General features: G+C 49.0%; 1 protein-coding gene across 4 annotated transcripts; it reads left to right on the forward strand.

The window, feature by feature from the left end:
• Positions 1 to 147: 147 nt before the first annotated feature.
• LOC140421440 (uncharacterized) lies at positions 148 to 27,824 on the forward strand. Of its 4 annotated transcripts, none has more exons than XR_011946776.1 (2): positions 148 to 488; positions 2,225 to 2,790. XR_011946776.1 is itself a non-coding variant. In XM_072506159.1 (2 exons), the coding sequence occupies exon 2, from the start codon at positions 24,675 to 24,677 to the stop codon at positions 25,392 to 25,394; it is 720 nt and encodes a 239-aa protein (XP_072362260.1). In that variant the 5' UTR covers positions 156 to 488; positions 24,164 to 24,674; the 3' UTR covers positions 25,395 to 27,824. The 4 variants fall into 4 exon arrangements, 3 of the variants coding, with proteins under 3 accessions (XP_072362260.1, XP_072362261.1, XP_072362259.1); XM_072506159.1 differs by lacking the exon at positions 2,225 to 2,790 and adding an exon at positions 24,164 to 27,824 and having other exon boundaries at positions 156 to 488; XM_072506160.1 differs by lacking the exons at positions 148 to 488; positions 2,225 to 2,790 and adding exons at positions 17,035 to 17,146; positions 24,164 to 27,824.
• Positions 27,825 to 27,893: the final 69 nt, after the last annotated feature.

The following is a 27,893-nucleotide window of genomic DNA, read 5'->3' on the forward strand; positions in this document are numbered from 1 at the left end:
TTCAGGCCAAATCCGCTCCCTGCCGAATAGGCCGTGAATCCCTGAGGTAAGTTATTTATATTTACTGTTCCGAAGCTGCTCCTGCCTGAGTTCGCACCAACTCCACGCCCTGCGTTCGTGAGATTCATACCTGGGTGTCTGGAAAATCGTTAGGACAGTAACTGTCCTGTAAGGTAATGAGTCATTTTGCTTCCCAATTGGCCGAGGAAGGCAGTGTGTCACAAGGATGGATGTGTTGACCGATTAATGGCTGGAGGATGGGGGCAGGTCATGTGATCAAACCTCCAGGAATATATTTAATCAAAGTTGGCGAGGAGAGAATGTTGTGAATTTCTATCCTAAACTGACAGTGAGGTTTCTGTAAATTTACAGGATACTGGAAGTAGAGGTTTAACAGACGGGAAATGCAAACCAAACGTCACATCGCGATCTGACAGAGTCACTTGATTCATTAGAAACTGAATTTCAGCAGCATCTGGGTGTGGAAGGTAAAAGGTGTGTCTGTTCTGTCTGTGAGGGACGATTTCAGGTCTCAGTGTGACTGGAAAAGCCCCGAGATTCACAAACCCTGGTTAGACCAAACCTGGAGAACTGTGTTCAGTCCTGGGCAATAAAACTGAGGAAGGATAGAATGGCCTCGGAGGGAGTTAGCACAGATTTACCTGAGTGATATCTGAACCCCCCGGGGTTAAATTACAAAACTAGATTACACAAAGGAGTCAGAGACATGATGGCACAAAGGGCATTCGGCCCATTGAGACCATGCTAGCTCACTGGGGCAATCCAGTCAGTCCCATTCTCCTGCTCTATCCCTGTATCCTCGCAGGTTTATTTCCCTCAGATGTCTATCCAATTTCCTTTTGAAATCAAATCATTCATTGTTTCTATTTTCAAACTCCCTCATAGGCAGCAAGTTTCAGATCATTGCTGCTCGCTGTGTAAAAACATACATCTCATATCACCTCATATCTCCTGTACCTTTGACATACAATCTAGGAACAGGCCACTCGGCCCCTCGAGCCTGCTCAGCATTGAATAAGATTGCAGCTGATCTCATTCTAACGTTAACTCCACATTCCTGCCTACCCCTGATGACCTTTCACCTCCTTGCTCATCAAGAATCTATACAGCTCTGCCTTAAAAATATTCAAGGTCTCTGCTTCCGCTGCCTTTTAAGGGCGTGAGTTCCAAAGTCTTACAGCCCTCAAGAGAATACAAAATCCTCATCTCCATCTGAAATGGGCGACTCCTTATTTTGCAACAGTGGTGCCCTCGTTCTCGATTCCCCCACAAGAGGAAACATCCTCTCCACATCCACCCTGTCAAAACCCCTCAGGATCTTATATAGTTCAATCCAGGTTTTACCCAAAGCTTTACATCTTTGTCCCTAGTTCTTGGACGATAAGTGAATGGAAACAGAGTTTCTTTGTCCACCTGATAGAAATTTGGCATAATCTTGAGTTCCTGAATCAAATCTCCCCTCAACCTCCTTTGCTGGAACCATTCTGGTAAATCTCCTCTGCACCTTCTCCAAGAACCTTCAGATCCTTCCTGAAGAGTGGTGACCAGAGCTTTATAAAGATTCATCGAATAGAATTGGAATCATAGAATTCCTACAGTGCAGGAGGCCACTCGGCCCATCGAGTCTGCACTGATTCTCTGAAAGGGCACCCTGCCTCAGCCCACACTCCTACCCTGTCCCTGTAACCCCATAGCCCCACCTAACCTGCACATCCCTGGACACTAAGGGGCAATTTATCAAGGCCAATCCACCTAACTTTCCCTTCATTGGACTGTTAGAGGAAACCTGAGCACCGGGTGGAAACCCACGCAGACACTGGGAGGAAGTGCAGACCCCACACAGACAGTCACCAAGGCCGGAATTGAACCCGGGTCCCTGGCACTGAGAGGCAGCAGTGCTAATCACCATGCCACCAGAAGCATAGTTTTGGTGTCAATATTACTGTTTGTGAAGCTCAAGGTCGAATTTGCGTTGCCAACTATTCTCTTTAGTTTGACTTGTAGATATACTAAATCCCTCTTCACCTCTTTCTCTCTCCTCCCAAAGAGGCCAGTTGGGTTTTTCTGACAATCCAGCAGTTTTCATGGTCACTTTTTCCCAGTGCCGGCCCCACAAATGACCAGATTCATTCAGCTCAATTTCACAACCTGCCTTTGTGTTTTGTGGGTTCTCTCTCACTCCCTATTTTCTGTTTTGAATCAGTTTCACAGGGTGTTCGAAGGGGAGGCTTCAAAGTTCGGAAACTCAAACCAAGCATCACATCAGGATCTGACAGAATCCTCAACTTATCATATCATGAATATCAGCAGATTTTGAACATGGAAGGAAAAAGCATCGTTCACAGTGGGGACAAACCGTACACGTGTTGTGTGTGTGGACGAGGATTCAGTCAATCATCAGGCCTCTCAAGCCACAAATGCAGTCACACTGAGGAGAAACCGTGGAAATGTGCGGACTGTGGGAAAGGATTCACTTCCCCATCCCAGCTGGAAACTCATCAACGCAGTCACACTGGGGAGAGACCATTCACCTGCTCCAAGTGTGGGAAGGGATTCACTCGATCATCCGCTCTGTCCAGACACCAGCAAATTCACACTGGGGAGAGACCATTCACCTGCCCCAAGTGTGGGAAGGGATTCACTCAGTCATCCGCTCTGTCCAGACATCAGCAAATTCACACTGGGGAGAGACCATTCACCTGCTCAGAGTGTGAGAAGGGATTCAGTGATTCATCCAACCTGCAGAATCACCAGCGAGTTCACACTGGGGAGAGACCGTTTAAATGTCCAGACTGCGGGAAGTGCTATAAAAGTTCTGGGGATCTGATGTACCATCAATGTGTTCACACTGACGAGAGACCGTTCACGTGCTCTCACTGCGGGACTGGGTTCAGACACTCATCTCAGCTCACTGTACATCAGCGAATTCACACTGGGGAGAGGCCATTCACCTGCGCCGAGTGTGGGAATAGATTCATTCGGTCATCCGCTCTGTCCACACACCAGCGAGTTCACACAGGGGAGAGACCATTCACCTGCTCAGAGTGTGGGAAGGGATTCACTACTTCACCCAACCTGCTGAAACACAAACGAGGCCACAAGTAACCACAGGGATTGGATTTTGCTGTTCCTCACATTCAGGACTGAACCATGTTCATTTGGGTCTCTTTCTGCTGATAACAAACTCCAGCCCATTTACAGGGGCTAATATTCTGGCTTAAAGTCAAATAAATTGACTGAAGACCATAAGACATAGGAGCGGAAGTAGGGCCATTCGGCCCATCGAGTCCACTCCACCATTCAATCATGGCTGATTTCAACTCCATTTACCCGCTCTCTCTCCATCGCCCTTAATTCCTTGAGAAATCAAGAATTTATCAACTTCTGTCTTAAAGACACTCAATATCCCGGCCTCCACTGCCCTCTGTGGCAATGAATTCCACAGACCCACCACTCTCTGGCTGAAGAAATTTCTCCTCATCTCTGTTCTAAAGTGACTCCCTTTTATTCTGAGGCTGTGCCCCCAGGTCCTAGTCTCCTCTGCTAATGGAAACAACTTCCCTACGTCCACCCTATCTAAGCCATTCATTATCTTGTAAGTTTCTATTAGATTCCCCTCAACCTCCTAAACTCCAATGAATATAATCCCAGGATCCTCAGACGTTCATCGTATGTTAGGCCTACCATTCCTGGGATCATCCGTGTGAATCTCTGCTGTACCCGCTCCAGTGCCAGTATGTCCTTCTGAGGTGTGGGGCCCAAAATTGCTCACAGTATTCTAAATGGGGCCTAACTAATGCTTTATAAAGCTTCAGAAGTACATCCCTGCTTTTATATTCCAAGCCTCTTGAGATGAATGACAACATTGCATTTGCTTTCTTAATTACGGACTCAACCTGCAAGTTTACCTTTAGAGAATCCTGGACTAGGACTCCCAAGTCCCTTTGCACTTCAGCATTATGAATTTTGTCACCGTTTAGAAAATAGTCCATGCCTCTATTCTTTTTTCCAAAGTGCAAGACCTCACACTTGCCCACGTTGAATTTCATCAGCCATTTCTCCATCCCAGCTGGAAACTCATCGACGCAGTCACACTGGGCAGAGACCATTCACCTGCTCCAAGTGTGGGAAGGGATTCACTCGGTTATCCACTCTGTCCACACACCAGCGAATTCATACTGGGGAGAGACCATTCACCTGCTCAGAGTGTGAGAAGGGATTCAGTGATTCATCCAACCTGCGGAAACACCAGCGAATTCACACAGGGAGAGACGGTGGCGTTCGCGAGCAGAGCGGCCGCGATGAGGAGAAGCTCCTGCTGGTCCACGATATCGCGGTCTTTTTCGGGGGGCTCCCCACTGTTTTAAAAATAAATGTAACTTCTCCGGGGTCGGCCCTGCCTCCCTCGCCCAAGTGTCAAAGCTCCGTTTCACGGAGCCGGAGGGTTGGAAGGGTGAGGGGGGAGGGGGGGGGGGGGGGCGGGGGGGAGAGACTGGCCCCGGTGGGTTCGGCGGAGCGGCTGCACGTGGAGGAGGAGCGGGACAACCTGAAAGCCGGACCTGAAAATTTGAAAGGAGCAGCGGGGGCGGAGCCAAACGGAGGCCGAGGCGGCAGGCCCGAAGCCAGGGCGTGATGTAGGTGAGATGTCCCACATCGGATGTCCCGCCTAGAATGTAATAAGAGGACTGAAGCCCGGTCCCAGGGAAATTCTGGAGGAATGCAAAAAAGAAGAGAAAGATGTTTTAAAGAAATTTGGTGAAAACATTTTTTTCTCCCTTTTTTTGAAGGAAGAAAATGTTTTTGTTTTTTCTATTAAAAAAAAAGAAAGGATTGAAGAAGGTGGAAAAAAAAGGAAAAATAATAAGCCGTTAAAGGATGCGAAAAGCAGCGTCGAGAAAGGTTGGAAACACGGGCTCGGCATTGAATGAGAAGACGAGCAAAAGTGCTGACAAGATGGCGGATGCCGGACCGCGTGGTGGGTCAGCACTACTTACGGTGGAGAAGATGACTGAGGTGATGGTGGTGGAGCTGGAAAAGCAGTTTGTGAGGCACATGGAGGCATTGAGGAAGGAGACGGTGGTCGCATTGAAGTCATTGGTGGAGGAGGCAATCGCCCCGGTGAGGATAGCTGTGGCAAAGACACCGGCCGCGGTGAGAGAGCAGGGCGAGAAGATGAAGGAAGTGGAGGAGGCCGTGTCGCAGCACGACGACCAGCTCGCCTCGATGGGGGACGAGCTGCGGAGGACTCTGAGCAAAGCTCGAGGACTTGGAGAACCGCTCGAGGCGGCACAATCTGAGAATTGTGGGCTTGCCCGAAGGGACAGAGGGTCCAAGGCCAACAGAGTACTTCGCTAAGAAGCTGGCGGAGTTGATGGGGGTGGGTGAGAACCCCTCCCGGTATGAACTGGACCGAGCTCATAGGTCATTAAGGCCGAAGCCCAAAGTGAATGAGCCGCCAAGAGCAGTAATTATCTGCTTCCATAAGTACTGCATGAAGGAGAAGGTGTTAAGCTGGGCGAAGGAGAAGCGCAAGGTGCAGTGGGATGCTGCTGGAGTTCGGATCTACCAGGACGTGACGGTGGAGTTGGCAAAAAGACGAGCGGCGTTCTGGCGAGTGAAAGCGGCACTGTACAAAAAGGGGGTGCGAAGCTGAGGGTGACGTATGATGCCAAAGACTTTTATTTCGAGACAGCGGAGGCGGCTGAGGCATTCGTGCAGGCAGGAGGCTTGGGACAGACGTGAGGAGCGGAGCTGGAAGAGGGACTGGGCTGTGATTGGGGAGCTGGAAAATGTATCAATGCTATAACTTTCTTTTTACTGACGTGTATTGTAATTTACTTCTCTTCACATTGTTCCAGAGTTCAGGTTATTGGTTGGGTTGATTGGCATTCTGTGTTGCAACGGTTATATCTTAGTTTAGTGAATTGTGTGGGTTGGATTGTTGTTCTTGCTTTTTCTTTCTCTGGGACTGGGTAGGAGGGGACGGTATTTCATGGCGGGGGAGCCACTCGCGCTAGCTGATTAAAGTCAGCTAGTGAACGGAGGTGAGGTGCGAGGAGGGCTGCGGACATTGGAGCCTGGTTAGCAGGTTTCGATGGGCCTACGAGGCAAGCGAGGGGGGCGGGGGGGGGGGGTGGGGTGGGGAGAGATTGATGCTGGGAGATGTTTTTTCAAGAGGAAATGTTGGGGGGGATTTGTGGGGGGGGAGGGGTTTGATGTTAATGGATAGGGGCGGGTCAGGCTCATGGGGCAGGGCCCGGTGGTATGATGATGGTGGATAAGAAGGGTGGGGCGGGGTGAGAGACCCCCAGTTGGGATAGTCATATGGAATGTGAGGGGGTTAGAAGGTCCGGTCAACAGGTCAAGGGTGCTTGCGCATCTTAAAAGTTTGAAAGCAATGTAAAAGATGTAGCAATGCTGCAGAAGACTCACTTGAGGGTGAAGGATCAGATGAGACTTAAAAAGGGCTGGGTGAGTCAGGTGTTTCACTCTGGATTTGACGGAAGGGCTCAAGGGGTAGCGGTGCTGGTCAGCAAAAGGGTACGCTTCCAGATGGAGAAGGTGGTGGCAGATCAGGGGGTAGATATGTGATTGTGACAGGGACACTGGAGAGGAGGTTTGTGGCGCTGTTCAGTGTATATGGCCCCAATTGGGACGATGTGGGATTCGCAAAGAAGGTGCTTGGGGCCATCTCGACTTGGACACACACAAACTGTTGGTGGGGGGGACTGGAACTTGGTGCAGGAGCCTAGGTTGGACAGGTCATGGCCGCGCTTGCTGGTCCCATCAGGGGGGGGGGCAAAGGCGCTGGCTGGGCTAATGGTGGAAATGGGAGGGGTGGACTCTTGGAGGTTTCTGCACCCGAGGGAATGGGAGTATTCGTTTTTCTCAGCAGTCCATAAGGTCTCGCAGATCGACTTTTTCGTGGTGGGAAAGGCTTTGCTGGCTGGGGTTAAGGGGTCGGAATACTCGACAATTGCAGTGTCAGATCACGCTCCACATTGGATGGATATGGTACTGGAGAAGGGGGCAGCGCAGAGACCGGGGTGGAAATTAGATGTGGGACTTTTGGGGAACGAAGTGTTCTGTGACAAAATTGAAAAGGTAATTAAGGAATATGTAAGTTTCAACTGATGAGATGTTGGAGGTAGATAGGAGTTATGCAGAAGATGGGGACTAAGCAAAGCTGGAAAAGAGGAAGGAACTACAGGCGAGCTTTGACCGACTATCTACCAGGAAGGCGGTGCGCCAGCTGAGACGAGCAAGGGATGCAGTTTACGAACATATGTTAGCAGGTCAGCTCCAGAGGGAAGCAGCGGCAAGGGAAATAGTTCAAGTGAGGGATAGGGCGGGGAAGTTGGTGGTAGCTCTGCAACTGATTAACAAGGTTTTTGAGGAATTTTATGAGGGGTTGTCTAGATCAGAGCCACCTGGGGGAGACCGTGAGATGCAGGAATTTCTAGATGGGTTGGAGTACCCGAGGTTAGGGGAGGGGAACAGGACTACATGAGAGGGAGCGATAGTGGAGCAGGAGATAAAGGATGCGATTGGGAGGATGCAGTCGGGGAAGGTGGCAGGGCCGGATGGGTTTCCGATGGAATATGATAAAAAATTTAAGGATAGGCTGGTACCCCTGATGGTGGGGATGTTTGAAGAGGCGATAGGGAAGGGGGTGTTGCCACAAACTTTGTGGCCGGCATCGATTTCACTGTTGCTAAAAAAAGATAATCCGATGGAGTGTGGGTCGTATAGGTTCGTATCGCTTCTGAATGTGGACTCAAAAGTATTGGCGAAGGTACTGGCAGGTAGGCTGGGGGAGTGCCTCCCGAAGGTGATATGTGAAGATCAGACGGGGCTCGTGATAGGGAAGCAGCTCTTTTCAAATGTTAGAAGTGTATTGAACGTCGTTATGGTGCCGGCAGAGGGGAAGGAAACAGAGGTGGTTGTGGCATTGGACGCTGAGAATGCGTTTGACCAAGTAGAATGGGGGGGACTTGATGGCAGTTCTGCACCGATTTGGGATTGGACCAAAATTTGTGGACTGGGTAAAGCTACTATATAAGGAACCGAGGGCGAGTGTCCGCACAACCAACATCAGCTCGAGATACTTTTCCTTCCACCGTGGGACTAGGCAGGGATGTACTATGTCCCCCCTGCTGTTTGCACTTGCAATTGAGCCGTTGGACATCACATTAAGAGGTTTGGGGGTATGGAAAGGAATAGTGCGGGGGTGGGGTGAATAGAGCATAGGGATCCTTATATGCCGATGACTTGCTGTTACACGTGTCGGAACCGAGTGTGTCGATAGGGGGAATATTGGAGCTGCTTCGGGGGTTTGGGTCTTTCTCGTGGTCTAAACTAAATCGAGACAAGAGTGAGTATTTTGTGGTGTCTTTGCGGTGGGTGGGGGCCGGTGTGTCGGGGCTGCCATTCCGTAGGGCAGGGACTCACTTTAGATACCTGGGGGTGCAGGTTGCCCGGGAGTGGGGTGGAGGGGGGCTCCACAAGTACAACATTTCTAGTTTGGTGGAGAGAGTGAAAGCTGATCTGGCAAGATGGGATGGTCTCTCTCTGTCACTGGCGGGTCGGGTACAGCCGGTTAAAATGAACGTGTTGCTACGATTTCTGTTTATTTTCCAATGCCTGCTGATTTTCCTACCAAAGGCTTTTTTCAGAGAGATTTTGGGAAGGATTACTTCATTTATAATGGAGGGAAGGTGGCCAGAGTTAGAAAGGTGCTTCTACAGAGGGGAAGGCAGGCGGGGGGTTTGGGCCTTCCGAACCTGATGTATTACTACTGGGCAGCGAATGTGGAGGAGGTGCGGAGCTGGGTCAGAGGGATTGATTCCCAGTGGGTCAGAATGGAGGAGAGTTTGTGCAGGGGGACGGGATTGAAAGCAATAGCAACAGCGCCGCTCCCGGTAGCTCCGGGAAAATACTCCGGGAGTCCGGTAATAATAGCTCCATTGTAAATCTGGAGGCAGTTTTGCCAACACTTCGGGTTGGGGGCAGGGTCAAGGGAAATGCCGATTCGGGGGAACCACAGATTTGAGCCAGCGAAGTGGGATGGAAATTTTCAGAAATGGGAGGAGAAGGGGATTAAGACGCTAAAAGATTTGTTTCTTAGGAGTCGGTTTGCAGGATTGAAGGAGCTGGAAGCGAAGTATGGGCTGGAGCAGGGGGAAATGTTTAAATACATGCAGGTTCGAGATTTTGCCAGAAAGGAGATACAGAGCTTCCAGGTGGAGCTGGCCTCCACATTGCTGGAGGAGGTAGTGTCAGCGATGTAAGGAGCTATTTTGGAAGAGGGGAAGGCACCACTGGAAGGGATCAAAGCAAAGTGGGAGGAAGAGTTGGGAGAGGATATGGAGGAGGGGTTCTGGTGTGAGGTGCTCCGGAGAGTGAATGCCTCCACCTCGTGCACGAGGTTGGGGCTGATGCAGCTGAAGGTGGTATACAGAGCACACCTCACAAGGGCGATTCTTTGAAGGAGTAGAAGATGTGAGGGAACGTTGTGGAGGAGATGTGGAGGGGGATCACATCCATATGTTTTGGCCCTGTCCAAAGCTAGAGGATTACTGGAAGGAGGTTTTTAGGATAATTTCTAAAATGGTGCACGTGAAACTGGACCCGGGCCCCCGGGAGGCCATATTCGGGGTGACGGACCAGCCAGGGTTGCAAACGGGTGCGGAGGCAGATGTTGTAGCCTTCGCCTTGTTGATCGCCCAAAGGCGGATCCTGATAGGTTGGAGAGCAACCATTCCACCCGGTGACTTGGCGTGGTGGGGGGGACCTGTTGGAATTCTTGACTCTTGAGAAGGTTCAGTTTGAACTGAGGGGAAGGATGGAAGGGTTCTACAATTCATGGGCATTATTCATTATGCACTTTCAAGAACTGGATAACATCGAACATTAGTTGGGGCGGGTTGGGGGGAGGGGGCTGTGTGTTAATGGCGACTATGGGTGATCCCTCATTCCTTTTTGTCATTTGTTTGTGTGAACATGGTTTGGTGGGAGGATGGGATTGTTGTTATTGATATGGGGATTTACATATTTGTTACTGATTATTGTTTATTGGTGGGTGTGAATTTGGGAGAAAATGTGAAAAAGGAGAATAAAAACAAATATGTAAAAAAAAAAAACAGTGCCAGTTACTGTGAAAACCCATAGTCGTCACATTCCGGTGCCTGTTTGGGTACACAGAGGGAGAATTCAGAAAGTCCATTTTACCTAACCGCACGTTTTGGGACTTGTGGGAGGAAACCGGAGCACCCGGAGGAAAACCAACGCAGACACAGGGAGAACGTGCAGACTCCACACAGACAGTGACCCAAGCTGGGAATCGAACCTGGGACCCTGGAGCTGTGAAGCAACAGTGCTGTGCACTGTGCTACCATGCCGCCCATCCCACCCAGCGACAATGCACTGTTTTATCCAGACCCAAGACTGGATTCAAGATGTCACGTTCGGCACAAGGATACTAGATATTACAGACTGTAAGATCCACAAACTCTGCCAAGATGGCTGCAACTTAACATGTTATTGTGGATAGACTGTGGGTAATATTTGATTCTGTGACCAATATTTAGTTAAACACGGACCTGAATAGGGAAACTTTGCAGCCACCTGTGAAGTTTAAATGTCTCGTTGTGTCAGGATGAACCAGCATTTGAGGAGCGTGAAATCTCTGGACTGTTGGTCTCCAAGTGCCATATTGAACACAGGAGAATGAGCTCGAATTGGGGCAGAGATAAGTGTGAGTGAGCATCGTAAACTGCTATTGTATCGGGGTGTTCTGGGTCTGAGTTTTAACCCTGCAGTTAATTGTCAGGGATACAGTATAATAAACCCTGAACAAATCAAATGTGTGTGTGAGAAGCATCTGAAGCACCAGGAACCAGCTGAACCAGCAGAGCTGAATGTCTCCCAGTGCAGCCACAGTACTGAACATATTCCAGCTTCCAAGTCCACCTGAGAACCAACCTCCTGGCTATTCATCTACAAGAAGCTTCAGAGCCTCGTGAGAATTATTTGTTTCTAAAAATGCTTCACTCCAACTAAAGGATTAGTTCAACAAGAAGACAACAGACCTGCAGCGATATAAAGATTACAGTCTACATTCCATTTTCATCATTACAGCTTCAACTTGATCTGTACCTAATTTCTGTGTATGTGTCAGTCAGTGAGTGTGAAAGAGATGAGGAGCTGAGATGTTCAAACATCCAGGGAAATAGTGTGATAATAAATAAACTTTATTCCTTTAAAAATCACCAGTCAGTCTGCTGCTGAAATGTATTTTAAATAAAGAAATATCACACTGAGGGTAAGAAAATATCACATAAACATCCTGATAATGAACTGGAAAGGACCACTAAATGTAATCAAACGCTGTATAACCCCCTTCAGGTAGCTAGATAGAGGCTGCAGCCTCTCACACTGAATGTCTACGTGATCCATAGGCACCTCCAGGCGACAAACATCAGCTTCAGCCTGGGAGTCGGCCTTTTGGCTAAGATCAAGTGTAGTCTCATTTGATCGAGGGAAGCTGAGGATTTCGATGTCGATCGTGGATTGGAGAACTTGGAGGGATTGAAGTCGTAAAAGAGGAAACGTTTGGAGCTTGGCTGCTATTGGTGGATCTACATGCTGGCCTAAACCTCTGGTTTAGGCCTAACGCCGATACAGTTTCACACCCAACGAACGAGCTATGGATGCAGCTGCATCCCGACCACCAGGCTGGGGAGTGCGAAACACTGTCCGAGTCACAGTGAAGAAAACGGAAGGAGAGTCACCTTTGTATCGGATACTCTTCGTGAAGCGGGTGCTGCTCGAGTGTTGTGGGTTTAAAGCAACAGAAATCTTCTGCTTGCAAAACTTCCCCAAGAATGGCTTCTTTGATGTCACCTTCAAGAGCGTCGCAGCGTGCATCAAATTCTTGAACGTCTTCAAGGAAAAAGGTAACCAGAGTCCCCTGTCGATCCTGACTGCGGAGCCTCTGTTTACGCTACCGGCACAGCGAAATCGGGTTGTTACACTGCACACGTACAACCCCCACGTCCCTGTGTCTGATGTGCTCACGTTCCTCGCCAGGTACGCTGAGCTGAAAAGTGACAGCGTGCAAGTGAAAGACACCTTCGGCATCTGGACAAGTGAGCACCAGGTCAAGGTGACCCTAAGAACGGACAGCAACGGAGCCATCCTGCATCCCCCCTCCAATTTTGCTATTGGAGTAAATCGTGGCTACCTCTACCACGTGGGACAGCCACGAGTATGCCACACCTGTGGCAAAACGGGGCATGTTGCCGCAAACTGCAGTGTGACCTTCTGCAAGAACTGCAGGCAGGAGGGACACATGACTAAGGACTGCAAGGAAGACAAGTGCTGCAACCTGTGTGGGGAGGCCGGCCATCTTTACAGGGCCTGCCCGAAACGCGGGGCGACATATGCACAGATCATCAGCAGCGGAGTCAAAAAGGCGACCAGAGAGGAGGTGCATACACCCTCCACCGAAAAAGACACCACGGTTCAGAATGAGGAAAAGCAACAGAAGGGCCCCCAACAAAAAGAGGAGGCCCCAGCACCTCCTGACAACCCAACCCCAGCCCCATCTGATGAGGAACACTCAATGGAAGAGGAAGAGGATGGGACAAAGAATAAAGAGCCCTGGGAAACCGTGAACAGGGACAAACGAAAGAGAAAACAAAAAAACAAACTGAAGAACCCCCTGAGGGGTAGTGGCAAAAAGAGACACCTCTCAGCCGGCGCACTTAGTGCCGACCCCTCATCCGATGAGGGAAAACAGGACAAGAATCGGCCTCAGATAAAGAGGCAAAGCACCAACGTGGAACGGAAGGCACAGACCCCCAGACCACCGACCGGGAAGAAAACAAGGTCACAGACCAACCCCCGATAGCAACGAGCAGCAACAACCCAGGTGAAGACCGGCCTGCAACCCCAACACCTACTGACTGCCACGACGAACCCCAGGGCTACACCACCCCCCCAATGCATCTGCATCAAAATCACGGGGCCAGTACGGACCAGAACAGTTTTCTCAGCCCTGCAACTGTGCTAAAGTTTGCGAGCACCACCGGCATGCTGGGGAACATTCAACAGCTGGAACAGCCAACTGTATAGACTCTGGACTCTTGAGACTGGTAAATCTATCTTTTTATAATGGGTTTAAAAATTGCATCCATAAATGTGCGAAGCATCAAAGATACTTCGCGGTGTGTAGCCACACTCAACTATTTGGCAAATGTAAAAGCTGACCTACTGTTCCTGCAGGAGTGCGGAATTCCGCACCTCAGCAACTACAGGCGCTGGTCGAGCTGGTGGTCCCACGGGCCATCCATCTGGTCAGGAGGAAACGACTGCCGCTCCTCCGGCCTGGGTATTCTGCTGCGGGGAGGCAACTTCACCATCTCCGACGTTAAGGAGGTGGTGGGCGGGCGCCTCCTCGTAGCAGACGTGAAATACAAAAACACCCCTCTCAGACTTATTAATGTGTACGCCCCGGCCGTAAAAAGTGAGCGGCTGGCAGTTCTTCAGCAACTCCCACTGCTGTTGGCCACCTCCAAGCCGGTCATCCTGGGTGGTGACTTCAACTGCATCATCGATGCGGCTGGACGATCCAGCAAAGCCGACAGCAAACTAGACGCTACGTCCAGACTCCTGATGGAAACGGTAAAAGACGCCAAGCTGCTCGACGTCTGCAGCAACCCTGCAGACGGAGCGCAGCGTAGATACACATGGTCACGGCCAGACGGGTCCGTCCGCTCCAGGATAGACTTCTTTTTTGTGTCCCGAGCTTTCACGGTCAGGTCCACCGACGTAACGCTGGTGTTCTTCTTTGACCACTGCCTCCTACTGGCCGACTGCCACCTGCAGGAAGACCAGGGGGTAGGCAGGGGGACGTGGAAGCTAAATGTAAAACTGCTGACCCCTGAGAACATCGAGGAACTCAGGAGGGATTACAAAGGTTGGAGAACCGTGAAACCCCTCTTTGAGGCCCCACATCTCTGGTGGGAAGCAATCAAGGGGAATATCAAGAGGTTTTTCATCCTCAAGGGCGTTCAAAAGGTGAGAGAGAGATGAGGGGTCATGTCCAGGCTCCAGAAAAGTATGCAAAATTTGCTCCAGCTGCAGTCGATGGGGGTGGATGTCAAGGAGGATCTCCAAGAGGTGAAGAGCCAGCAAGCCTCGCTCTACACCTCGGAGGCCTCCAAGGTTATCTTCCGTTCCAGAGTCCGCTCCGTGGAGCAGGACGAAAAGTGCTCACGCTTCTTCTTCCAAAAGGTGCACAGAGAGACCTCTGTGATCAGCAGCCTGAAGGAAGAAGATGGCTCTGAAAAGTCATCGCAGTCTGACATCCTGAGGATCAGCCAATCCTTTTATGCCGGACTGTATGACCTGAAGCCAACAGATAGCACTGTTTCCCAGACCTTCCTGTCGACTATCACGGAGGTCATAGGCGACAGCGAGCTGGAAAACCTGGACAAACCACTAACTCTGGACGAGCTGACAAAGGCCGCCAAGTCCTTCGAGACGAGTAAAACTCCCGGAAGCGACGGCTTACCGGTTGAGTTGTATTCGGCTCTGTGGGACTGGATGGGCCCAGACCTGCTGGAAGTGTACGAGAGTATGCTTCTGGAAGGCAGCATGTCAGAGTCCATGAGGAAAGGCATCATCACCCTCATCTACAAGCAGAAGGGGGAAAGGGAAGAAATTCGAAATTGGCGACCCATTTCACTGTTGAATGTGGACTACAAAATTCTAGCAAAGGTCATCGCCAATCGGGTCAGGTCTGCTCTGGAGTCGGTGATCCACCCTGACCAGACCTGTGCTGTACCCGGCAGAAAGATCTCTGATAGCCTCGCGCTACTCAGGGATACGATCGCCTACGTGCAGGACAGGGGGGTGGACACTTTCCTCATCAGCCTTGACCAGGAGAAGGCTTTTGACAGAATATCACACACCTACATGATGGATGTGCTCTCCAAAATGGGGTTTGGGGAGGGAATTCGCAATTGGATCAAACTGCTCTACACAAACATCTATAGCGCAGTCTCAATCAATGGGTGGGAATCAGAAAAGTTCCAGATCAAATCTGGAGTCAGGCAGGGCTGCCCTCTCTCCTCTGCCCTTTTTGTGTGCTGCATAGAACCTTTTGCCGAGTCCATCAGGAGGGATCCGGGCATAAGAGGAGTGACGATCCCAGGCAGTGGAGGCATGCAAGTCAAGGCCTCCCTGTACATGGACGACGTTGCCGTCTTCTGCTCTGATCCTGCGTCTGTGCGCAGGCTCTTGACCACCTGCGACCAGTTTGAACTGGCCTCGGGAGCCAAGGTAAACCGTGGCAAGAGCGAGGCCATGTTCTTTGGGAACTGGGCCGACCGGTCCTTTGTCCCCTTCACTGTCAGGTCAGATTACCTGAAGGTGCTGGGGATATGGTTCGGAGCTGCTGGGGCGTGCACCAAAAACTGGGAGGAGCGCATAGGAAAGGTAAGACAGAAACTGGGCTGGTGGGAGCAACGCTCCCTCTCCATTGCGGGCAAAACCCTGGTCATCAGGTGTGAGGTACTCTCGGTGCTACTGTACGTGGCGCAGGTCTGGCCCATAACCCGACCCTACGCCACAGCAGTCACCCGGGCCATCTTCAAATTTATCTGGCGATCCAAGATGGACCGTGTCCGAAGGGACACCATGTACAAACCTCTGGAGAAGGGAGGGCGGAACGTACCCAACGCCTCCCTCATCCTGTTGGCCACCTTTGTGTCCAGCTGCATCAAGCTGTGCGTGGACCCCCAATATGCAAACACCAAGTGTCACTACATACTGAGGTTCTACCTGTCCCCGGTGTTACGAAGGATGGGCCTGGCCTCATTGCCGCGGAACGCTCCAAGTAGTTGGACCGTACCGTACCACCTGTCCTTCGTGGAAAAGTTTTTGAAGAAAAACACATTTGACCACAAGGCAATGAAGCAGTGGTCAGCACGTAATGTCCTCGAGGCCCTCAGGGAAAAGGAGACCGTGGAAGACGTTGGATGGTTCCCTGAGCAGACTGCCAGAGTCATCTGGCAGAACGCCTCATCACCAGAACTTTCAAACAAGCACCAAGACCTAGCTTGGCTGGTGGTGAGAAAGGCCCTCCCTGTCAGATTCTTCATGCACACCCGAAGGCTCTGCACCAATGCACGCTGCCCTCGGAGTGGCTGTGGGGGAAATGAGATGGTCACACACCTCCTTGTGGAATGTGCCTTTGCAAAGAAGGTCTGGAGAGAGATGCAGTGGTATTTGTCAAGGTTTATCCCAAACAGATCTGTGACACAGGACTCTGTGCTCTACGGACTGTTTCCAGGGACACACACCGAGACAAATATCAACTGCTGCTGGAAGGTCATCAACTCGGTAAAAGACGCTCTTTGGTCTGCCCGAAACTTGCTGATCTTCCAGTGCAAAGAATTGTCGTCGACCGAGTGTTGCAGACTGGCACATTCCAAGGTCCAGGACTACGTGCTGAGGGACGCACTCAAGCTTGGGGCAGCTGCCGCCAAGGCGCAATGGGGAAAGACCACTGTGTAAAGTCTTTCCAGCAAATGTACACCGAGGGGCGCGTAACAGTGTAAAGCCCCTCGGTCTGGGCAACCAACACTCCAATGTATAAAACAAACATGCCACTGTAAATATTTAAGAAGGAATTGTAATGTAAAGAGTGATATGTGTACGACAATATCAAAATTGAATGAAAGAAAGTCAAGGCAACATGTAACCCTGCCGAAAATGTACAGTCAAGACAATTTGAAATGTTTCTGTAATGCTCATGATAAATTTTTATGAATAAAGTATATTTTTTTGGAAAATTTTTTTTAAAAAACCTGTTGCCGTTTAATAGTTCGCCGGGCACTAGGACCCGGCTGGGAACAGAAACCTTCAGGCCCCGCCCACTAGCTTGAGCATCACCAAGACGCCAGCGCATGCGCCCTGCTTCCCCAAGATGGCGGCTGTGAAACAGGACCTGGTCCCGGGAGAGAGAGCTGACCGGCGGTGATGTGACCTGAGGATCACCGCACCTCAGGCAAGGGGCCAGGTTGGGAAGGCGGTGCCTTCAGGAATAACTGGGAAGGTGATGTTTGGTCAGTTGCTGCAGTCTGTGTAGTGAAGGTGCTGTCACAGTGGTGTGAGGTGAGGAAGTACAGGATTATCACCCAGCAATGATCAATTAAGGGGAATGTAAATCCAGCTCAGGCTGCTTTCAGATTGGAAAGGGAGCTAAGGTGTGTCCTTGGAGCTGGTGAATGTTGTGGCTTTGGCACTTTCTCTGTAAAGTCCTTCTCATTCCCTCCCTCCCTCTCCCACCTCTATCTTTAAAGTCGTAGAATTTTACAGCACGGAAAGGGCCCCTTCGGCCCATTCACAATAATCTTTATTATTGTCACAAGAAGGCTTACATTAACACTGCAATGAAGTTACTATTAAAATCCCTGAGTTGCCACACTCCGACAGCAGTTCGGATGCACTGAGGAATAATTCAGAATGTCCAATTCACCTAAGAAGCTCGTCTTTCGGTACTTGTGGGAGGAAACCCACGCAGACACGGGCAGAATGTGCAGACTCCGCACAGACAGTGACCCAAGCCAGGAATCAAACCCAGGTCACTGGTGCTGTGAAGCAGCAGTGCTAACCACTATACTACTGTGCCGCCCATAAGATTTTTAGATTACTAGGTCTGCATGAATTGTGTCCCAGGATGCTGTGGGAGGCCAGGGAGGAGATTTCAGGGGCTCTGACCCAAACTTTTAATTTCTGGCCACGAGGGGAGTTGCCAGGTGACTTGAGAACAGCTAATGTGGTCCTATTATTTAAGAAAGGTTGTTGAGATAAGCCAGGGAACTGCAGTCTTACATCAGTCGTAGGGAAACTATTGGAGAACGTTCTGATGGACTCTATTTCCACTTGGAGAGGTTTGATCAGGAATAGTCAGCATGACACTGTCAGAGGGAGGTCATGCCTAACAAATTTGATTGCATTTTTTGAGCATGTGACCAGGTGTGGAGATGGGGGTTGTGCAGTTGATGTAGTTTACATGGATTTCAATAAAGCTTTGGACAAGATCCCACATGGAAGACTTGCGGATAACTCAAAGATTGGCCAGATGGTTAACAGTGAGGTTGAGTGTCTTGGGTTACAGAAAGATATAGGCGGAATGGGCAGAAAAGTGGCAAATGGAACTGGAACCCTAAAAAGTGAGGTGACACACTTTGGAAGGGGTAATGTGACAAGGAAGTATTCAATGAACAGCATGACACTGGGAAGTTCTGAGCAACAAAGGGACCTTGGCGTGTTTGTCCAGAGATCTCTGAACGTGGAAGGGCAGGTTAATAGGTTGGTGAAAAAGACATATGGGACATTACTGTTCGCATTTCTGGTTGCTACATTATAAGAACTAGAACTAGAAGCAGGAGTAGGCCATCTGGCCCCTCGAGCCTGCTCCACCATTCAATGAGATCATGGCTGATCTTTTGTGGACTCCGCTCCACTTTCCGGCCCGAACACCATAACCCTTAATCCCTTTATTCTTCAAAAAACTATCTATCTTTATCTTAAAAGCATTTAATGAAGGAGCCTCTACTGCTCCACTGGGTAAGGAATTCCATAGACTCACAACCCTTTGGGTGAAGAAGTTCCTCCTAAACTCAGTCCTAAATCTACTTCCCCTTATTTTGAGGCTATGCCCCCTAGTTCTGCTTTCACCCGCCAGAGGAAACAACCTGCCCGCATCTATCCTATCTATTCACTTCATAATTTTATATGTTTCTATAAGAGCCCCCCTCATCCTTCTAAATTCCAACGAGTACAGTCCCAGTCTACTCAAACTCTCCTCGTAATCCAACACCTTCAGCTCTGGGATTAACCTCGTGAATCTCCTCTGCACACCCTCCAGTGCCAGTACATCCTTTCTCAAGTAAGGAGACCAAAACTGAACACAATACTCCAGGTGTGGCCTCACTAACACCTTATACAATTGCAGCATAACCTCCCTAGTCTTAAACTCCATCCGTCTAGCAATGAAGGACAAAATTCCATTTGCCTTCTTAATCACCTGTTACACCTGTAAACCAACTTTTTGCGACTCATGCACTAGCACACCCAGGTCTCTCTGCACAGCAGCATGTTTTAATATTTTATCATTTAAATAATAATCCCTTTTGCTGTTATTCCTACCAAAATGGATAACCTCACATTTGTCAACATTGTATTCCATCTGCCAGACCCTAGCCCATTCACTTAGCCTATCCAAATCCCGATACAGACTTCCGGTATTCTCTGCATTTTTTGCTTTCCCACTTATCTTAGTGTCGTCTGCAAACTTGGACGCATTGCCCATGGTCCCCAACTCCAAATCATCTATGTAAATTGTGAACAGTTGTGGGCCCAACACTGATCCCTGAGGGACACCACTAGCTACTGATTGCCAACCAGAGAAACACCCATAATCCCCACTCTTTGCTTTCTATTAATTAACCAATCCTCTATCCATGCTACTACTTTCCCTTTAATGCCATGCATCTTTATCTTATGCAGCAAACTTTTGTGTGGCACCTTGTCAAAGGCTTTCTGGAAATCCAGATATACCACATCCATTGGCTCCCCGTTATCTACCGCACTGGTAATGTCCTCAAAAAATTCCACTAAATTAGTTAGGCACGACCTGCCCTTTATGAACCCATGCTGCGTCTGCCCAATGGGACAATTATAGGAAGGATATGATTGGAGACGGTGCAGGGGAGATTCACCAGGATGTTGCACGGGATGGAACATTTATGAAGAGAGGTAAGATAGAACAAACAAAGAACAAAGAAAGTTACAGCACAGGAACAGGCCCTTCGTCCTTCTCAAACCTGCACTGACCATGCTGCCCGTCTAATCTAAAACCTTCTACTCTTCTGGGGTCCCCCATCCTATTCATCTATTTGTCAAGGCGTCCCTTAAATGCCACTTATACCTGCTTCCACCACCACCTCTGGCAGTGAGTTCCAGGCACGCACTACCCTCTGTGTAAAAGAATTTCCCTCGTACATCTCTTCTAAACTTTGCCCCTCTCACCTGAAACCTGTGTCTCCAAGTAATTGACTCTTCCACTCTGGAAAAATGTTTCTGACCATCCTCTCTGTCCATGCCCCTCATAATTTTGTCGACTTCTGTCAGGTCACCCCTCAACCTCCGTCGTTCCAGTGAGATCAAACCAAGTTTAGACCATAAGACCATAAGACATAGGAGTGGAAGTAAGGCCATTCGGCCCATCGAGTCCGCTCCAACATTCAATCATGGCTGATTTCAACTCCGTTGACCCGCGCTCTCTCCATAGCCCTTAATTCCTCGAGAAATCAAGAATTTATCAACTTCTGTCTTAAAGACACTCAACGTCCCGGCCTCCACCGCCCTCTGTGGCAATGAATTCCATATACCCACCACTCTCTGGCTGAAGAAATGTTCTCCAACTTTCTGAAAGAAAGTTTCTCCAACCTCTCCGCACAGCTAATGCCCTCCATACAAGGCAACATCCTGGTAAATCTTTTCTGTACTCTCTCCAAAGCCTCCACGTCCTTCTGGTGGTGTGGCGACCAGAATTGAACACTATATTCCAAGTGTGGCCTAACTAAGGTTCTGTAAAGCTGCAACATGACTTTTCAATTTTTAAACTCAATGCCCCGGCTGATGAAGGCAAGCATGCCGTATGACTTCTTGACTACCTTCTCCACTTGCGATGCCATACTCTTAATGGTTCTGCCATTTGCTATATATTTCCCCACTGTATTAGACCTTCCAGAATGCATTACCTCACATTTGGCTGGATTAAACTCCATCTGCCATCTCTCTGCCCAAGTCTCTGACCGATTTCTATCCTGCTGCATCCTCAGACGGTCTACATCACTATCCGCAATTCCACTAACCTTTGTGTTGTCTGCAAACTTACCAATCAAACCAGTTACATTTTCCTCCAAATCACTTATATATACTACAAACAGCACAAGTCACAGCAGTGATCCCCACGAAACACCACTAGTCACAGCCTTCCATTGCTACCCTCAGTCTTCTATGACCGAGCCAATTCTGTAACTATCTTACCAGTTCAGCTCTGATCCTGTGTGACTTCACCTTCTGTACCAGTCTGCCAAGGGGCTTACTACCTTCATCAATCATCTTCATCACTTCCTCAAAAAACTCTATCAAGTTAGTGAGACACTACCTCCTCTTCACAAAACCGTGCTGCCTATCACTAATACGTCCACTTGCTTCGAAATGGCAGCAAATCCTGTCTCGAAGAATCCTCTCCAACAATTTCCCTACCACTGACTTAAAGTTCACCGGCTTGTAATTTTCTGGATTATCATGCATTTTCCTTTTAATTTTCTGGTTTATCCTCCGGCTTGGGTTGTTTTCATTGGAGCCGAGAAGGGGGCCGGTCTGTGTGTATGTGTGTGTGTGTGTGGGGGGGGTTGTGGGGTGGGGGGGGGGGTTGTGGGGTGGGGGGGGGGTTGTGGGGTGGGGGGGGCGGTTGTGGGGTGGGGGAGGGGGGGGTTGTGGGGGAGGGGGGGGCTGTGGGGGAGGGGGGGGGGCGTTGGGGGTGTGTGTGACCTGATCGAGGTGTACAAGATTATTAGGGGCTTGGACAGGGTGGAAAGGGAGCAGCTGTTCCCCTCAGTTGAAGATCAGTCACGAGGGACACAAGTTTAAGATGAGGGGAGAAGGTTTAGGGGGGTTTTGAGGAAAAATCTTGTTACCCAGAGGGTGGTGACGGTTTGGAACCCACTGCCTGGGAGGGTGGTAGAAGCGGGTTGCCTCACATCCTTTAAACACTTGGCACGTCATAACATTCAAGGCTATGGGCCAAGTGCCGGCAAATGGGAATAGGTAGGTCAGGTGCTTTTCACGTGTCGGTGGCCATTCAGACTCAATGGGCCGAAGGGCCTCTTCACTGTTGCTGATGATACAAAGTTCGGTGGCATCGCAGACAGACTAGATGATGGCATAAAATTGCAAGAAGATATTGACAGACTCGGTGAATGGGCAAATTTGTGGCAAATTGAATTCAATGTAAACAAGTGTGAGGTTATACATTTTGGACCAAAAAAGAATAGAACAGAGCACTTTCTAAATGGAAAGAGGTTCGTGCAGTGGATGTCCAAGCTGCAAACCATTCCTCCAGATCCTTGCCCTTCATGGATTTAATGAAGGCCAAGGCAATAGTTGGATTATTGAAAGACTTGACGGAGTTGTTGGATACCATTTTTCGGGTTGCAGGATAAAGCCTGACGGAATTCACTCCCCACAGCGTTGAGCTGCATTTAAACTTCATCGAAGTCTCGAAGCTTCGTTTGTGTTGCTGCCGAAAAGTCCTGAATACTCCCTCCCTCCTGGGGCCAGGTGCCATCTCACCGTACCCGTCTCCAGGACCTTCTTTCAAGTTGTGGAAGCGAATGATTACAGGCCTGGGATGAAAACTATCCCTCAGCCTCAGAGACAGGATACGATGCACCCTTTCTAATTTGGAACACTCAGGCTTCAAATCCAGCTGAGAAAACGTGGCAGTCGGTCCTTAAAGAACCTCACGGGAGCCTTACCCTCCACACTAAATGGACAGAAAATAACAGAATTTATGGGTGGCATGGTAGCACAGTGGTTAGAACAGTTGCTTCACAGCACCAGGGTCCCAGGTTCGATTCCCGGCTTGGGTCACTATCTGTGCGGAGTCTGCACATTCTCTCCTGGCTGCGTGGGTTTACTCCGGGCTCTCCAGTTTCCTCCCACAGTCCAAAGATGTGCAGGTTAGGTGGATTGGCCGTGATAAATTGCCCTTAGTGTCCAAATAAAAGGTTAGGTGGGGATACTGGGTTCCAGGGATGGGGTGGATGTATGGGCTTGGCTGGGGTGCTGTTTCCAAGGTGCAGACTTGATGGGCCGAGTGGCCTTCTACATTGTAAATGCTATGATGACCATCTGACAGGCCAACGACCCGGATGTTTTTTCTCCGCCTCCGTCGAGGAGGCATCTTGCTGAACGGCAGGATTCTCTCCTCCGGATCATCGAGCTTCTTCATGGTGTTTTGCAGCTGGGCCTCATGAGCTCACAGATATTGAGTCAGCACACTGAGCCTCTGGTCAGTCACACGAATAATGTCGGCAGTCATAATTTTCGCCGCCTCCCAGAGCCCCGGAGAGCGCGGGGTCGAGAGACCTCCTGAGGGTCAGGCCGCCATGTTGAATAGGCGGCTCCATTCCCGCTGAATCCACCTGCGCTGTTTCATCAAGGCATTTCTTCACTTTCTTTTTAGAAAATATTTTATTGAGACATTTATAATTTTAACATTTAAATATTTATACTGTGGAGTGAGAATGGAGTCATCTTTCATGTATAAATATTTCCCACTTTCTCTGTCTGTTAGCTTTGACAAAGAGTCATCTGGACTTCAAATGTTAACTCTTTTCTCTCCCTACAGATACTGCCAGACCTGCTGAGATTTTCCAGCATTTTTTCTTTGGTTGCAGCTCATATTTGTTGTGACCTCCTGGACAGGAAGATGTGAGCATGGATCTGTCAATCAGCCTGATTCAGCATCTTCAGGAGAATAGGGAGGGTGAATAGCGCCGTAGTGTGGCGACTAGGGGATTTTCACAGTAACTTTGTTGCAGTGTTAATGTAAGCCTACTTCTGACACAAATGAAGATTATTATTATTAGGTACAGCAGAATAGGAATTGAGGGCGAGAGGCAGCATGGTGGCACAGTGGTTAGCACTGCTGCCTCACAGTGCCAAGGTCCCAGGTTCGATCCCGGCTCTGGGTCACTGTCCATGTGGAGTTTGCACATTCTCCCTGTGTTTGTGTGGTTTTTGCCCCCACAACCCAAAGATGTGCAGGTTAGTTGGATTGACCACGCTAAATTGCCCCCCAAAATTGAAAAAAATGAATTGGGTACTTGAAATTTTTTTTAAAAAGAGAATGGAGGGAGTGTGTGGGATGAAGATTTGCAGCTTTCGGGGAATAAGACAGAGGAAAAAATATGACATAGAAACTAGAATTGTCTGTTCTGAGTTTCTATCCTGTACTGACAGTGATGAATTTTGTAAATTATTTTTACAGGTTCTTCGACGAGGAGGAATTACAGCCAGAAATCTCAAACATCACGTCTCAATCTGATAGTCACTCCCTTCCTTGGAACCAGAATATCCTCAGACTATGAATGTGGAATGAAAAATCTTTGCCCAAACTGTCAACTAAAGATTTCAAACATCTGTGTGACTGGAACAGCACCGAGACCCACAGAACACACACCCGAGTGAGAGTGTTCCAGTGAACTGACTGTGGAAACATCAGTGTGACTGGAAAAGCACCGAGACCCACACAACACACACCCAAGTGAGAGAGTTCCAGTGAACTGACTGTGGAAACATCAGTGTGACTGGAAAAGCACCAAGACCCACACAACACACCCGAGTGAGAGTGTTCCAGTGAACTGACTGTGGAAAGAGCTTAAACCAGTTACACTGCCTGAAAAACACCACAATATTCAGAGCGGGGAGGGACCGGACCCGTGTTGATCTGAGGCTTCAACAGATTGTCCAACCTGGAGAGACGTGAGGGGACCCAAACCATGGAGAAACCGTGGAAATGTGGGGACTGTGGGAAGGGATACAGATTCCCATATGAGCTGGAGACTCATCGACGCAGTCACACTGGGGAGAGGCCATTCACCTGCTCAAAGTGTGAGAAAGGATTTACCAAGTTATCCAACTTGCAGACACACCAGCGAGTTCACACTGGGGAGAGGCCATTCACCTGCTCTCAGTGTGGGAAGGGATTTTGTAATTTGTCCCACCTATTGAGACACCAGCGAATTCACACCGGGGAGAGGCCATTTACTTGCTCCCAATGTGGGAAAGGGTTCCGTGATTCGTCCCACCTATTGAGCCACCAGCAAGGTCACACTGAGGAGAGACCATTTAATTGCTCTCAGTGTGGGAAAGGATTTACTCAATTATCTCACCTGCGGATACACCAGCGAGTTCACACTGGAGAGAGGCCATTCACCTGCTCTCAGTGTGGGAAGGGATTCACTCAGTTATCCAACCTGCAGACACACCAACAAATTCACACTGGGGAGAGACCGTTTACGTGCTCTCAGTGTGGGAAGGGATTCACTCCTTTATCCACCCTGCGGAGACATCAGCGAGTTCACACTGGGGAGAGGCCATTCGCCTGCTCTCGGTGTGGGAAGGGATTTGCTCAATTATCCAACCTGAGGAGACACCAGCGAGTTCACACTGGGGAGAGGCCATCCACCTCTCAATGTGAGACGGGATTCCATGTTTAATCGCACCTGCTGTGACACCAACAATTTCACAATTGATTACAGGGGTTGGATTCTGCTGTTATTGTTTCTGCTCTACACCCAGGGCTACATTTTGTTCATTCTGACAGGTGGTCAGTGGGGATGGTCGGAGGGTTTCTTTCTGCTGGACAGGCCAGTGTCACCACTTTGCCTCCAGTGGGCTGATTCTCTTTGAGCCTTGTTGCTAATACCTGGCTTCAAATTACACAAGGATCACAGAGTGAAAGAGTGTTTGGAAGTTTGAAGACATTTAGTTTCCATTTCTGTTTGGAACCCCCAAACCATGCCATGTTGCCATGGAGATGGGCCCTGGTGGTTACATGGTTCTTTTGTCTAATTTATCAGGGTGTTCCTCACAGAGGAAAACTATCAGGGTATGAGAGGCAAGTTGTCCAAGGTGGACTGGGCAACTGATTGGTACAGGGAATACCTAATGTTTAAGGAATTATTACATATTTATCAGGGGGTCTGTTAGCTCAGTTGGCTGGACAACTGTTTGTGATGCAGAGCAAGGTCAACAGTGAGGATTTAACTCCCGTACTGGCTGAGTTTATTCAACCAGGTCCCTCACCTGAGGAGCGCTGACCCTCAGGTTAAATCACCTCCAGTCAGCTCTCTCTCTGTCAAAGGGGAGAGCAGCCTATGGTCCTGTGGGATTTTTCTGACTTTTATTTCACATGTACAACAAATTTAAGGAACAAAAATCCAACAGGAAACGTGATGTAACTGTGGCGAACAAGAAAAGTTAAAGATTCCATGGGATCCGTTAGAATTCAGCAAAGCAGGACCAAGAAACTGATGAGAGCAAACTGGTGAGACACATAAAAACCGACTGGAAAAGCTTCTCCAGGAATGGGAAAAGGAAAAGATTAGCAAAGATCAATGTGGGTCCATTCCAGGCAGAGACAGGGGAGTTTATAATGGGGAATGAGGAAATGGCAGAGAAACTAAACAATATGTGTCTGTCTTCACAGAGGAAGATACAGAAATTGTCCCCAAAACACCAAGAACCAAGGGACTGGCAGAGAACCAAGGGCAGCACGGTAGCATAGTGGTTAGCACAATTGCTTCACAGCTCCAGTGTCCCAGGTTCGATTCCAGCTTGGGTCACTGTCTGTGTGGAGTCTGCACATCCTCCACCACGGTGTGTGCATGGGTTTCCTCCGGGTACTCCGGTTCCCTCCCGCAGTCCAAAGATGTGCAGGTTAGGTGGATTGGCTATGGTAAATTGCCCTTCGTGTCCAAAATTGCCCTTCGTGTTGTGTGGGGTTACTGGGTTATGGGGATAGGGTGGAGGTGTTGACCTTTGGTCGGGTGCTCTTTCCAAGAGCCGGTGCAGACTCGATGGGCCAAATGGCCTCCTCCTGCACTGTAAATTCTATGATTAGTATTGGTGAAAAAGTAGCACTGGAGAAATTAATGGGGTTGAAAGTGAATAAAACTCCAAAAGCTGATGATCCACAACCCAGAGTGTTGAATGAGGTGGCTGTAGAGATCTCTATTCCTCATTCTAAATTCTCCTGACTCTATCTGTAACAGATAAACCTTTGTTTGAGCCAAACGTTTGCTTTTTACGTAGCCACAGAAGAGTTTACAGTCCATTTTTATGTATTTTGCTAGTTCACATTCTATTCTATTCTCCCTTTGTTTCTCAGTGTCTTGGTTGAAGAACTGAAGTAAATCCTCGGGAATGAATCATCACTTTGGACAGGTTCTGAGACAATTAAATTTTGACTGCCAGGACAGAGTAACTATAATCGTGCAGTGTGATTTTAGATTGTGCAAAAGGGCAAAGTTCTAGTTTATAGTTTACTGTGTAGGTTTCCGAGTTAAAGTAGCTTCTAGTTTGTTTTTTTGTTGCATTAAAAGTCAGAAAACTGGAAGTCCCGTCGTGTGATCCTTTAATTTGTTGACTGGGAGCTTGAATTTTTATAAGAAGTTGGTGACCTTTATGGGGTCCTAATCCACAAGTTTTGTCTTCCTATTTGACCCTCGGGCACCTTTCTGTCTCTATTGCTCGTGTCAGTGACAGCCAGGTGATGGAGTTGAGGGCTGAATTTAGCTGAGAATAACGGGGCCTGTGTCCCAGTTGGGAAACTGCCATGGGCATCGCTAATAGAGACAGGAACGTGCTGGAGGACTGACTGGGAATTGCACATCCAACCAATCAGGGTTCAGGGGCGAGGATCACTGGGGCTGATGGTGATGTGACTCCAGGGTTCAGTGCCCACGTGTCCCAAGCTGGAAGTCACAGGAACAGGGTACAGAGGAGCCGAAGGGAAACCATTTGGGACAAGAACATTGTGAACATCCTGTTACTCTGGTTGTCTTTGATCCTCAAGTAATTTTCAGGGTTTTTTTTAAACCATGTTTCTGTTTCGTCAATAAACTTTTAACTGGATAATATTTGAATTTTTTGGACTTTTCCTGATTATTCACTTTTGGGAAAGTGGGTGAGAGGGGTTGACAGGCTCTTTAACA

Source organism: Scyliorhinus torazame, chromosome 5 (genome assembly GCF_047496885.1).
Source record: "Scyliorhinus torazame isolate Kashiwa2021f chromosome 5, sScyTor2.1, whole genome shotgun sequence".
NCBI lineage: Eukaryota > Metazoa > Chordata > Chondrichthyes > Carcharhiniformes > Scyliorhinidae > Scyliorhinus > Scyliorhinus torazame.

What these genes read in the sequence shown, in the direction of transcription:
- LOC140421440 (XM_072506159.1), top strand. Translation starts at nt 24,675, where the DNA reads ATGGAGAAACCGTGGAAATGTGGGGACTGTGGGAAGGGATACAGATTC.